A 13,351-nucleotide genomic window follows, 5' to 3' on the forward strand; every position below is an offset into this window, starting at 1 on the left:
CCTTCCCCCTAGGGCCCCATCATCCCCCTCCCCGCAGAGCTGGGAGGAGCCAGCCTAGCCCCAGGGGCATCATGGTGGACAAACAGAATATGTCGCATGGACTGAGGCCATTTCACTTGGACAGGGAGACAGGGTCCACACAACTTGGCCAAGGTCACTCACCTAGTGGCGCAGAGGGACACAGAACTGGGTCTGTGTCCTAAGGTCCCTGATTATACAAGTGGCGCTTGTTCCCAGGCCCCCGTTCCCAGGCCCCCGCTGCCAGACTCACATACACAGACGGGCAGGCCGAGATCCCAACGGATCTGGACAGATGTGGGACACACCCGGGGACACAAAGAGTGCCCCCTGCCTGCACCCATGAGCGACGGACTCCCAGATGGACAGAGCGGGGCTCAGAATCTCCATCTCCAGGGCAATGCTACCCAGCTAGCAGAAAAACCCCAAGGCAAGAGGGACAGGACTGTTCCCTGTTGTGCCACAGGCGCGGTGGGGGACAGGCTGCCAGAGGATCTTCCGAGCACTGATGTGCGTGTCTGTCTGACCTGCTGCTGGCGCGCTGCCCGGCTGCAGCCCAGCTAACGGGAACTGGCACGCATGAGTCATCCTGCCGGGCAGGCTCACCTGGGCCCGGCTGGCCATGCGCGTCCCTGCGGAAGCCTGGGAGCAGAGGGTGCTGGTGTGTGCGCCTGGGCGTGTCTGTGTCCTCTTGTGCATCTCTGGGCACACGGACACACCTGCGTAGTACGTGTGGGCCTGTGTGTGCACGGAGACATATCCCAGTCGATCTGTGTCTGTGTGCGGCGTGAGTGTGTGCGTCGTCTTGTGTCACGTGTGCATCCGATGCGCTTCCCTGTGTCTAGTCTGTGTGTCTCTGTGGCTCCCTGTTGCAGCCTGTCTCTTTCTGCCCCAGGAACAGGAGCGTGTGGTGTGTGTGTCTGTCTGTCTGTCCCGGCAGCACTGGCACCAGTCCTAGAAAGCCCCCATGAATGGTTCCCCCCAGTAGCTGGGCTTTTCTGGGTCTGTTCTGGCCCAGGCCCCCCCACCCCCAGCCCCAGCAGGACCCACAGCTCCAAGGTCCCCTTCCTCAAATTTGCATCAGGCTGGACTTCAGCTAACTCCCTGCTTCGGTGGAAACAGAGTTCTCCTGGGCCTTGCCACTGCTTGCCCATTCCCTAAGGAGGCCATCTTCTGCATGCTCCCCAGGCCGGAGCCCAGGGGCCCCCCAGCATCCCACTACAGCCCTTACCAAGGCCCTCTGGCAGCTTCTGGAACATCCTGGGTCCTTGGCTCCCTCCTCATACTGCTGCCCTGCCCAGCCCCACACACCCTCTTGCAGGCTGCTGACTTCCAGCAGCAACCCCCAGGCCACGTGCCTGGACCCGGCCCCGACCACCGGGGTGGTCGTTCCTCTGTTCCCACTGCCCATGCTCGCTGCCCTGGCCTCACTGCCCCTAATCCTCAGCCTGGGCTGTCTTACCCTGTGCTGGACACACACGCCACTCTGGCCTCTGCACCCAGCACTTCTCCCGCACCCCTGAAGTCCCAGCTCGCCCTGTCCCTTGGGAGCCTGCCAGGACCCCCGCCCCACGGCAGAGCGCGCCTCTAGCCTGGGAGCCCCCGGGGCAGGGCAGAGCCGGCGGGGTCGGATCACTTGCCCCGCGCCCCCACGGGCTCCCGCTGCCTTGTGACCCCCAGAGGGCCTCGCACCCCATCTTGTCACTAAAATGTCCGTCTCTGGGCTGGGGGGTAAGACCGCGGAGCGCGGGTCCGGCCGGGTGCCCGACCCCTCCCCGGCGGCCGCCCGGAGTCACTCGCGGGAACCCAGAAAGGCCGGCGGAGGGCGCGGGGCGGGCCTGCAGCGGGGGTCGGGCCGGGGTCGGGCCCGGGGGCGGTCCCGGGGGCGTGGCCGGGAGGGCGGCAGCCAATGGGCTGAATGAGGCCGGGCGGGGCGGGGCGGGGCGGGGTCCGGGCGGCGGCGGGGTCCCGGGCGCGCCGGCGGGGTCCGCAGTCCGAGGCGGGCGGCCCGCGGCAGCACGAGCCGGCGGAGGCTCCCCGGCCGCCCGCGCGCCGGAGCCGAGACCCGCGACTGGACGCGACGGGCCGCCGCCGGCCCGCACCGCCCGGCCGCCGCGATGTGCGACTGTTTCCACATGGTGCTGCCCACCTGGCCCGGAGCCCCCGGCAGCGGTGCGCCTCCTCCCGCCTGCAGCCCGCGCCCCTCGGGAGGGTGGGCTCTGCGCGGGGGCGCGCGCCGGGCGGGTGGCGGTGCGCAGTGCGGGCAGGGGTGGGGCGCCTGGGGACCGGCCCGGGGCGTCGCGCGCGGGGTGCGCCTCGGGGCTGCGCGGGGCTGCCTCCCTCCTGCCGCGTCCGGACCTGGCTCTGCTGTCTCGGTGTCTGCCGCTCACTCCGTCGCTCTGGGTCGCTGACTCATCTCTACCGCTCACTCTCGCTCCCCACCTCTGTCCCTCACGCTCCTTGCCTGTCTCTCCCCCTGTCACTGTCCCCCTGCTCTAGCCCTCTGGGACGTTGTCTTGTCCCTAGAGGCGGCCGCGTGGGGAGGGCTGCACGTGCGAGTGGGGCGTGAGGGCTGTGGGTCACCTGGCGTGGGGACCTGCTACCAGGCTCGCCCTCTGCCCTGCCTTGGGGGAGAGCAGCCTGGCCAGAATAGGACTTAGGGCTGTTGGCCTTGGTGCAGAGTCCGAGGAGGGGATGGGTGCACAGTGTGGCCACTGTGTGGCTGGGTCACTGGCTAGGTGGTGGCTACGGCAGGCCTAGACCTGAGGTCTGGGGCTTGGTGAGGGGCCCGAATGGGGTCAGAGCTCAGGCCACAGAGTACCCAGTGCTGGGCGAGGGAGGGGAAGGTGGGGGTTGCCCTCTCTCCATGCCTCTGGCAGCAGAATGGGAGCCAGGTGCTCTGTTATCCGTGTGTCCCTGCACGAGGGCTGGTTCCAGAGCCTGGGTGTCTCTGCATCCCGGGGGGCAGGGTGGCGTGAGGCAGGGGCCACTCTCCCAGCGCTGGGTCAGTGATGCGGCAGCCACACCCAGGGCATCGGGCCAGTTGCCAGCAAGGGGGGCTGGGCCTTGCTGCAGTGGCGCAGACTGGACCCCACTCCTTGGGGAACTGAGAGGGAAGATGGTGGTGCCGAGGGGGAGGGGCGCCCTGTGGCCTGGGCCCGCCCCTGCAGCTGCAGCAGGAGCCCCCATGGTCCCTTCTGCTGCCCATTTGTCTGGTGAACACTGAGGCCTAGCTGGCCTCCTGTTTGGGCCTCCCTTGTCCCGGGAATTTTCCCTGGACAAGCATGTGAGAATGGTGGTTGCAGTGGGCCTCCAGCCCCCTCCCCCTGGCTGTGGCTGGCCCTGGCCCACATCCCTGGGGATCTGCTGCGTCACAGGGAAAGGAGAGGGGGCAGAAGGACACGGGGCTCCCTCCAGCATCCCACACGGGCCCATATGTTTACTCCCAGGTTACCCAGAGACTCCCAAGGTGCAGGGTCCAAGGCTATCTCGTCCACCTTCCTGCCTCGAAGAGGCCTGGTCTGGACACTCCTCCCCAGCTGAGACCCTTATTTTCTGCTTGGACCTGGGACTGGCTTCTGGGGCCAGCCCTCCTCATGCTGTGCCTACGAAATCATCAGCTCTTAGGGAATGTCAGTGGCTGTCACGGGCACTGACAGGAGACCTGCCGGATCAGAGCCGCTGGGGCATGGGTCCACCGAGCAGATTCCCAGGCCCTCCCCCGCCCTGCACCAAGGCTGGGGAAGGTGCGTTTCAGATAAGGCGCTGGGTGGGGCCGCGGGGTTGGGGTTGGTCTGGGTCCTCCCAGCCTGGTTCCCTCCTTCCAGGCCAGGGACAAGTAGGCCTTGCCCCATCCTCATCGTCCTGCCCAGTCCAAACCTGCCCTCCTGGGCCAGCCACACTAGGTCCTTCGAAGACTCCTCCCGGACCCCCCTCAGCCCCCGGGGGGAGAAAGCGGGTGCGGTCCAGCCTGCGCTCGGAGGCTGCCCCCTGGTGGCTTCCCTGGGAGCACACCCGCGGGTGATCCGGCCAGCCTCAGGGCACCTTGGCCATCCCATCCCAGTGGCTTGGCCCCCAGCGCCTTCCAGGCCCCTGCTGGCGTGGGAATGGAGCTCCACCTGGGGGCCCTGCTCCCACTCCACTCTGTGATGGGTAACAGCCATCACACGCCTTCCTTCCCCAGAGGCAGCCAGTTTCTGCGCTAGCAGCACTGGGTCCTGGGCAGCTGGGCTGACGGGGAGCCCCCTACTCCTGCCCTGGGCCTGTGCCCTGCCCCTGAAGCCCCTGGCTTGGCCTCAGCCCCCCTCCCATCCCCACTCTCAGAAGACCCCACTGGGTCCAGGAAGGCCCCACCAGGAGGGAAGGTCTGGGTGGTCTCCCCTTGTGGGGAGCCATGGTAGCTTTGGGGTCCTTCCCAGGAGCGCCGCAGTGTGGGGCATCCCTATGCTGGCCTCCCTCTTTCCAACAGGGCTTGTGGCCTTGTGTGGCCCTGGCCTTGGGGCTGCAAGGGGCTTCGGGCTAGAAGTTGTGTCTGGGAACAGAAGTGGCTGTGGCTGCCCACAGCAGAGGCGGGGCAGAGAGCCGGAGCTGTGTGGTCACGGAGGCCACAGGCCGTGCGGTGGCAGGTGTCTCCGCACCGCCCGCACCGGCAGCTCTCCCCGGGTTGTCCACGTTGGCAGAGGGATGGGTCCATTTTGGAGACAGGGACACTGAATTTTGGAGCCGTGAGTCAGAGCCCTGCACCAGCGTGGGGCCTCTCTGGCCTCCACGGGTGCTGAGTGGCCACACCACACACTTAGGGCCCAGTGGCCAGCAGGTGCTGGCGCAGCCCCCCCCCGCCCCCCACCCCCGGCCCAGGTAGAGCTCTGGGGTGCCCCCTGCAGCCCGAAGTGTCCATGGCAGGAGCGGGCTGCGTGGAGGGGGCAGCAGAGGGCATCCCGCGGGGCGGTGGAAGGACCCAGGCGGACTCTCCAAGCCCCGCTGCTGAGGCTGAAGTCCGTCAGCACCCTCCTTCTTCTCCCTGGGGGGGACTAAAGCCGACTGCCTGCTGCTGCCCCAGTGCCCCCCGCCTCCCCTGCGCACCACAGTGCGTGTGTCCCCACGGCTGGGGCTCCAGCCTGGGTTTGTGCAGGCACGCCCTCATGGCCTTCTCTCCCTCCGTCCTTGACTTGGAGAGGAGCCCCCTCCTCCAGGAAGCCCTGTGGATTGCTGACCCCAGCCCTCTCTGTACCCTTTCTCCCATGGCCGCCCTTGGCTGAAAGCTGTTGTCCTTCAGGCTGAGCCTGGGGCTGGCCTGCCCAGGCTGGGGAGTGGAGGTGTCAGGGGAAGGACCCAAGCATTAGCCATCGGGAGGCCCGGACTCTCACTCCAGTGAAAGCCCGGATGTCCCCAGTGGTGGGGGGCTTGGGTCCTTCACTCATGGCCTTGTCAGGGGCCCTGACCCTTGGGAGGTCACACAGGAGGGAACAGCATACCACTGTTTGTTCCGGTAAGGTGAGGCAGGCACGGCTTCTGCCATTCGTCCAACCGCGGGCATGCAGAGGAGTCAGGGAGGGCTTCCTGGAGGAAGGTGCATGTGGTAGGGATAACAGAGGAGTGCAGGAGGGCTGGGGAGAGCTTTGTCTGGAGAACAAGTAGATTAACAGAATGGCTCTGGGGACACACGTAGGGGTGAAGGGTAGAGAGGCAGGGTCAGCTGTCAGGAGTGAGGTTTGTTCGGGGCAGTCTGCATGGGAAGAGTTGAGGCCAGGCAGAGGAGGAGGAAATGGAGGGGCAGAGGGCTGAGCAGGGAAGTGGGGAGAGCTGGGGTGGGAGCTCTTAACTGGGTGCTGTGTTACCTTGACCTCCCTGGCGTGCCCCCCACACCCCCCTTGAAGGGCGGGGGGCACTTTCTTCTGGGAGTCTGAACCTCCCAGTGAACCCAGCTCTGTTTCTACCTCCAGGCCTCCCTCTGTTTGTCTTTTTTGGGAAGCCGCAGGTGGCCGGGAGCCAAGGGTCCGCCTTGCTGGGATAAATATTTACTAGTTTGAGGCACTTTCTCAAATGGAAAGGCCTGAGGGTCTGGGATAGGGGGCGGCATGTGGTGGCGCGGGGTCTTGTGTTCCCACCCTGCTTCCTGCCCTGCGCTGACCCCAGTGTGTGTATGAGGGGGAGCGGGTGGCATGGACCACCTGTCCACAGAGCTTTTGGGAAGGACCCGGGTGCCTGAGGGAGAGCAGGCAGAGAGCAGAGGCCTGCTGGCAGCCTCCTGGACCCCACTGGGGGCTGCGGCAGGAATCCTGAGAGGGACCCACAAGCGGCAAGCAGCACTCCTGCCTGGACACGGCCCCGGGTGCGGGTGTCCACTGCCAAGAGGACACTTGAGGTTCTGTGGGGAGCAGCCGGGGACAGGACCGCCTGGGGTCCTTGTCTGGGCCTCACCTGCTGGGTACTGGCATCTCGTGGGGTGGAGGGAGTGGCGGTGACTCAGCCCACCTCTGGCCAGGTCATGTCTCCGTTGTTCGGGGCTCAAGCCCCTGGCGGGCGGCTGCCCTAAGTGGGCGTTAGACCACAGGCGGCCTGTACCAAGCTCTGTCCCGCCCCCCAGCCCTGCGCCTCTGTCTCTGGTTGAGGGTCATGTTTCCCAAGAGCTGCCAGCCTTGCTGGACCCCTCCTGGGGTGGGGATGAGGAGGGCCTCCCGCAGGCACTTGGCCACGGGACCGCTGGCTCCAGGGGCAGCTCCCTCTCTGGCAGGCCTTACCCTCAGTGGCTCCGGCCCCCAGGGCTCCTCCGTGACACATCTCCCAGGAATGCCGCGCGGCCTGGCGGCCTCCCCCGCTGATTCACTATCAGCCGGCCCTGGGCCTGCCCACGCTGACTCCGAGCTGGAGCCTGGGGTGCCCGCGGCTTTGAGCTACAACAGCCTGGGTAGTGGGTATCAGCTGGCACTTGCGGACGGCCTGGGTCTCAGCATCCGTGGTGGGGCGGGTCAGCACACACCCGGCAGCCAGCCTGGCACCCGCCTGCCCTCCCCACCAGGCTGTGTGGGGCCCTTGGGGGCTGACCCAAGTGAGCAGAGCCTTGCCCCGGGGCCCCTGCGCGCTGGAGAGCCAGGTCTGACCCCCGTGGAAGGGCAAGGGGTGACAGGCGGCCCCTGACTCTTGCCCCTACAAGCTCCCAGACTGGACCCAGAGCCCTGAGCCCCCGGACTGACTCTGTGCCTTCCCAGGGCTCCCGGCTGGCTTGCCCCTCTGCAGATGCTGCCAGACCCCATCGCCCATTGCCGGGGCGGCCTCGAGCACAGGGCACTTCCCATGGCGGGAGCTGGGGTCTGGGCTGGGAGCGCGCCCCCACTCAGAGTCCAAAAGGGGTCTGTGCAAGCCAGGAGCAGAGCCCCGTCTGGGGGGAGGGTGGGGCCGGGGGACAGGCCCCAGCCTGCAGGCCGTGGAGCAGAGAGTGGGGTGGATCGGCCGCGCCTCCCTCTGGCGGGGCGCGGTGGGGCCCGACCCAGGTCACCTCAGCGCTCCAAGGCCAAAAGGCTGGTGGCAAGGGAGATGGGGGTGGGGTGGGGTCCGCAGAGATGGGGATGACGGGGCTCTGTGGGTTTGGCGCCCCCAGGCTTGGGAGGGAGGTGGGGGGTGGCCCTGCTCTGGACCATCAGAAACCTCCTTCCAGTGGGGCTCAGCCCTGCCCTGGGGGAGGGGACGGGCCGTTGGGTGTCAGGCAGTAAACAGTTCCCAGGCGAGCACCATCTGGGGCTGTGGGAGGGGGTGAGGTCACGGGCCAGCAGGCTTGGCCAGCTTTCCCGTCTCACTGTAAATAGAGTCACTTGTGACCGTTAAATTTTTAGAGAGGGAGAGGCTGGGAGAGGCCTGGGTACCGTCCCTCCTTCCTGGACGGTGAACCCGCGCTGAGCCAAGAGGGTCCGCTGACCCAGGCTGGCCAGAGCCTTCTCCTCACCTGAGAGGCCAGGTGCCCTGCCTCACTGTCCCCCACCTCCAGCTGCTCCCGGCTGCTTGTGTCCCGGTGCGGGGCCTGCTGCCCTCAGCGGTCCCCAAGCTGCCTCGCTGATCCTGGCCGGGGTGCAGCTGTCCACCACCACCTCCCCGGGGCTGGGCCTGACCCCTCACTACCCTGGAGCCCCAGGCTGGGCTCCTTCACCGTGTGGGCCAGCTCCAGCCTGCTTGTGGAGCGCAGGGCGGGGCAGCTCCGGGACCCAGGGAGAGATCTGCTGATGGCACAGCCTGTAGAGTCCTGCCCGGGCCTGCCAGGGCTCCTGGGGCGGGGAGGGGCCTAGGAGCAGGAATCCGCCTCCTCCCACCGGCCACCTTGGCCGCTCGTGTCGGGGCTGAGTCTTGGGGGTCAACAGGGTGGGGGACAAGAGGGAACAGGCCAGGTGGGCAGTGCTCCAAGGAGCGGATGGCTCCTCGGCCCCATGATGGGGGAGGGTTAGAAATGCAGGTTCCAGGGCCTGCCCCACCGGGCTCAGCAGAGGCCCTGGTGCTTTGGGAAGTGGTAGCTGCTGAGTCTGGGCTGGGGGGCTGGAAGGAGGCCCTCGAGGGACATGGGCGGGGTCAGGCTGCCCCCGAGGGACATGGGCGGATAAGCAGGGCTTCCCTGGGGGCACCCAGCAGCCCAGGCCATGAGTGGGCTTGGGCCGGCCCTGCTCTGGCCTTGCGGGTCTGTGCAGCGGAAAGGGATGGCTGTGCCCCGGGCAGGGGACTCCCCAGAGCCCAAGGGGCTGTGTCCCCCTCGCGCCGCAGATGAAGTCATGATCTGTCGCAGGACTGTCTTGGGAGGGCCTATCTACCCCACGGGCCGTGCCTCCCCTTCCCTGCACCCCTCGCCTGGCCAGCCCCAAGCCTCTGTTCCCGCACATACCGGGAAACTGAGGCACAGGGCCCATGAACAGCCCAGCCGGGGCGGGGGGATCCTATCTGACATCTGGGCCTGCCTACCTGTCTACACAGCAGGACTGGACTAGACTGTGCTGGAGGGTGGTAGTGACTCAGACATCCCAAGGCAGGCGGGTGTTTCCTTTCCCAGTCAGCTGCTTGGGCTTGGGGGGGGCGCAATCTAGGGGTGGGGCGGGCTCCCCAGCTCCTTGAAGCTGCTGGGGGCGGGGCCTGGCCCAGATCTGGGCCTGTGAGGGGGCTGCCCATCCCTCTGCTGGCGCGAGGATGGGGGCTTGGCGGGGCTCCAGGCCTGCCTGAGGAGGAGGCCAGGGCGGGCCGTGGAGCGAGGGCTGTGGAGGGGAGGGACCCGGAGGGCGGCGGACAGAGCTCAGCTGGGACCTTCACTTCTGGGCGAGTAGGGAGGACGTCGACCTGGGTAAGCCACTGCAGCTGTCCTCTGTCCCTGCTCCTGCCCGAGGCCCCCTGCCCGCAGGCCCCTGCCCCCTGCCCACAGCCTCCAGACCCCTGCCCTCAGCTCCCAGCCCACAGCCTGCAGCCCCCTGCCCCCTGTACCCAGCTGCCAGCCCCCAGGTGCCAGTCCCCTTCCCGGGTCCAGCCCTTGTGTGCCTGCCCACCTCACCACCCAGGAGGCCTGTGGGGTCCGGGTGGGGGGCTCAAGCTGGGGCTAAACCAGGCTGTCGTCTCCCCGACCCTCCTCCCTGCCTCAGCCCGAGCCCATGCTGGAGGGACAGGCCTTTAGTTCCTGGGGGCCAAGGGCTCCAGCACAGCCCCTGAAGTCCCAGGGTAGGCAGATCCCCGAGGTGGGACCATGTGGCTGGGCAGGGTCCCTCTGGGGATGCCCAATGTCCTTGTTTGGTGCACTGAGGGCCCTAAAGGTCTGGGGAGCCCAGGTTCACGGCAGGTGGCCCGTGACAGGTAGGCAGGACGTCGGGTATGGGTTCTTCAGCTCAGAGAAACAGGCCCAGGCCCAGTGGTGCATCTGGGATGGGCAGGAGGGTGAGGCCTTTCCTTTTGGCTGCTGGGCCCTCTGGCGTGGGTAGGCGGGCAAGTCTGCCTTAGTTTCTCCAGGTGCAGAAGGAGACGCGTAAGCCCACTGCTGCCCTCCTGGTTCCACCGCTCGGTCGCACCCTCGGGCTGGGTAGGGCTTGCTCCTTTCCTGGAGATCTGCCCTGCTCCTTCCCTTCCTTTCCCCGTCTGCTCTCTATACCAGCATTTGTTATGCACCTACTGTGTGCGGGGCTCTGAGTGCTTGGGATCAGAGGGAAAGTGATGGCAAGGTGGCCACGCCGGGTCTGTGAGTTGGCAGGGGAAGCCACAGGTGAGAAGTGCCAGGGCTGGGGGTTGGGGGAAGCCTGGGCCCAGGCAGCTGTGGGTGGGCTGGGCATCCGGGAGCGATGCCGGCTGATGTGGACGTGTCCTGGGTGCAGCCCCGGCAGCCGTGGGAGTGGGTGTGGGGGGAGGCAACCCTCCCCGGCAGGCCTAGGCAGCCAGGCTAGGGCCTTGGGGACAGAGCGGGAGCTGGGCTGGCCTCCCCAAACCACGGAGTTACCTTGAGAAAGCTGGGAAGGGGGGCGGAGAGGGAGGCAGGCCCGCGCTGCTCTGGGAAGTCTGAAGTCTCATGACCCAGCACTTCCCTCGTGAGGTTCCAGGACAGGGTGAGGTCTGGGCGTGCTGTGCGCCTGTGTGGGCACTGGGCCCTAAGCCGAAGGCTAGCGTCCCTGAGCGGGGAGCCTGCCTCGCGGGCTCCCGCCCCCACGGCTCCCTGGGCAGCCTGGGAGAGCAGGGGGGCCCATCTGGGACTGTGCGCAGGAGCTCCAGGGAGGGGCCCGGGCCCACGGGTCCACGCACACGCCCTCATGGACGCGCACACACACGCACACACACGCACACACACACGCACACACGCACACACACGCGCACACACGCGCACACGCACCTCTCAGCCCCCATCTGGGCCCCGTCCGCAGTTGCCCTCCCTGCCCTCTCACAGTGCCCCAGGCCCACCATTGCCCTGCTGACATGCAGACGTGCCCACCCTACGGCCCCCTGGAGGGCAGCCAGGGTCCATGCAAACTCGGGTTTTGTTTGAGGAAGATGGCCCCACCACAGGCGGCCTCCTCTGGCCAGGGGCTGGCAGGAGAGTCCCCGGGCAGGCCTGGAGCCCCCCGGGGGGGGTGAGTGTGGGGAGGGCATCCTGACCAGCGCCCCCCTTTCTGCCTCCTCCTCCACCTGGCCAGTCCGCATACCTCCCCACCTTGGCTCTGCCGTCTCTCCAGACGCACTTCCTTGAGACCCTGCCCCAGAGCGATCCCCTGGTCTGAGGAGTGGAGCTGTGGGGAGCGCAGACCCTCGTCCCTCACTGGGAGGGCTCTGGCGCTCCCCCCCAGGGTGCGTAAGGCCTGAGCCCTCATGCTAGCCCTGGCGGGCGCTGGACACGACAGTAGTGCCTGAGGCCCTGAGGGTCAGGGTGGGGGCCTGCGCCGAGCAGCGGGACGGGGCGTGTGGGAAGCCCCGTCCTCCTCTGCCAGGTGGGGCTTGGGTTTGCCATTAGTCATTATTCGACGTGACCACCCCGGGCTGCCTGCGGAGCCTGTCTGTGGGGCCACAGCGGGCAGGGGGCCGGGTCAGGCTGGCGGGTCACCGGTCACCAGCCCTGCGCTCACGGCGGCGGTGGGGGCAGGGGGGAGGGCCTTGGCTGATGGGGACAGATAGGACGATGCAGTGGGGGATCCTAGGCTGCCTCTTCCCCCTTCCCCGGGGAGAAGGTCTGAGGCTGGCAGGCTCTGGGCAGCTTGGCCCCACAGCAGGCGGGCAGGATTTCCTCCTTCCTGTTTGTGTCCCGGGCCAGGTGCTGGCCAGTGGCCCTCCTGCCTGAGGGGGGCACAGAGGGACCCAGCGCTTGAACCACAGCCTGCGTCCTCCCAGTGCTGTGGCCTCTGGGAACCGAGTGCGGAGCAGGTCCCGCTGCCTCCTGGAGCCTGCTGTTCGCCCTGCGGTGGGCGAGGGACAGGGGCGGGGGTGGTGGCGGTGCGGGGCCACAGCGGGGCTGGTGGCTGGAGCAGCGCTAGCGGGGACCCCCGGCTCAGGTTCCTGGCCCCGGGGAGTAGATCTGGGGGTGCAGGTTCTTGGGGTCAAGGATCCCTGCCCCACCCCGGACGCTTCCACTGTGGTGTGGGGTCTCCCACTTCCCAGTTCCCCGGCACCGGGCGCCTAGCTGGAGGCCCCGCCTGGGGTCCCCTTCCCAGGCCAGCGGGGGCGGGACTGGGTCAGGGGAACACGCCTGCCTGCCTGCCAGCCCGGAGAAGGAGAGGGCGGTCACCCGTCCTTGTTTTGTTGTCTGACTCACAGAAGCTTCGGCTGCTGGCTGCGGAGGATGGTGGAGAGCGGGCGGCCCGGTCTCTGGGCAGGCGGGGGAGCTTGGCAGCCCTCTGAAGCCCCTCTGCTGGTGGGCTGCCTGAGCCCCCACACCTGCCGGCCCAGGCCCCACCCCAGACCAGACCCTCCTCCGTGCAGCCCCCACTGCTGCGGGCGGGGCGCCCCACCTCTTTCCGACTCAGCCCTCCCCTGCACCCCGCCCCCTGGGGGCGAGCCACCTTGGGAAAGAGGCTTCCCCCCCTCCAGGCCTGCTCTCCCCGCTCGCTGCTTACACACAGCACACCCGCCATGGGCAGAATTGGAGGGAAACGGAGGCCTTTAGCCGCCAAGCAGGGGAGCTGGGACAAGAGGCAGGGTCTGGACTCAGAGGGAGGGACTTGCTCCCGACTCTCTGTTCCCCATCTGGGCAGTCTCCCTGGGGCTTCTGGGTGGGCAGAGCAGCCCTCAGATGTCCCTAGGGAAATCAAGGCCTGGAGAGGGACCGGCTTGTTCGGGGTCACACAGCAGCTTGGCCAGAGAGTAGGCACCCAAGTCACACTCCTGTGGGGGCTGGGCCTCCCCTATCTGCTCCGCAGGGACAGGGACCTGCCCCGTCCCCCAGGCTGGGTTCCCACCCCATGGGGCAGGGACTCACTCGTCCCACGTGGCGCCCTGCTGGCTGCGGGGGCTGGGAGCTTGGTCCCCTCATCACCCGCCCTCAGCAGAGAGGGCGTCCCCAAGCCCAGGCCCACGTGCCAGAGCTGGTGTCCCTCCCTGCTGTGTCTTCGTGGAACATGTGGCCCAGTTCCGGGGGTCGGGCTGCAGTTGTGTTTGTGGAAAGGCGGGAGCAGGCGGTGGCTGTCGGTCGGGAGGGAAGCATGCAGGCGGCCGACTTCTCCCCGCGCCCGCCCGCGCTTCTCGACAGTGGGTCTAGTTCGTCGGGCTGTTCGGACCACTGGCATGAAGCTGACCATTTCCTCATTTCAGTGTCATGGAGAATTTCAAAAATTGTTTCTTGAAAAGAGTACAAGTCGTACAAATTTGAATGGGAGGGAGAGCAAGAGCGAGAGCACGTGTGCACACA

General features: G+C 67.4%; 1 protein-coding gene across 1 annotated transcript in view; it reads left to right on the forward strand.

Annotated features, from left to right (window-relative positions):
- The first annotated feature begins 2,073 nt into the window (after positions 1-2,073).
- The window catches only part of AHNAK2 (AHNAK nucleoprotein 2), a 35,604-nt gene continuing 24,326 nt past the window's right edge, over positions 2,074-13,351 (forward strand). Inside the window, exon 1 of the mRNA XM_044231826.1 lies at positions 2,074-2,190. Within this exon, the coding sequence (XP_044087761.1) occupies positions 2,136-2,190 (55 nt within the window). The 5' untranslated portion in view covers positions 2,074-2,135. The remainder of the gene's footprint in view (positions 2,191-13,351) is intronic.

Source organism: Neovison vison, chromosome 13 (genome assembly GCF_020171115.1).
Source record: "Neovison vison isolate M4711 chromosome 13, ASM_NN_V1, whole genome shotgun sequence".
In the NCBI taxonomy this organism is placed as follows: Eukaryota; Metazoa; Chordata; class Mammalia; order Carnivora; family Mustelidae; genus Neogale; species Neogale vison.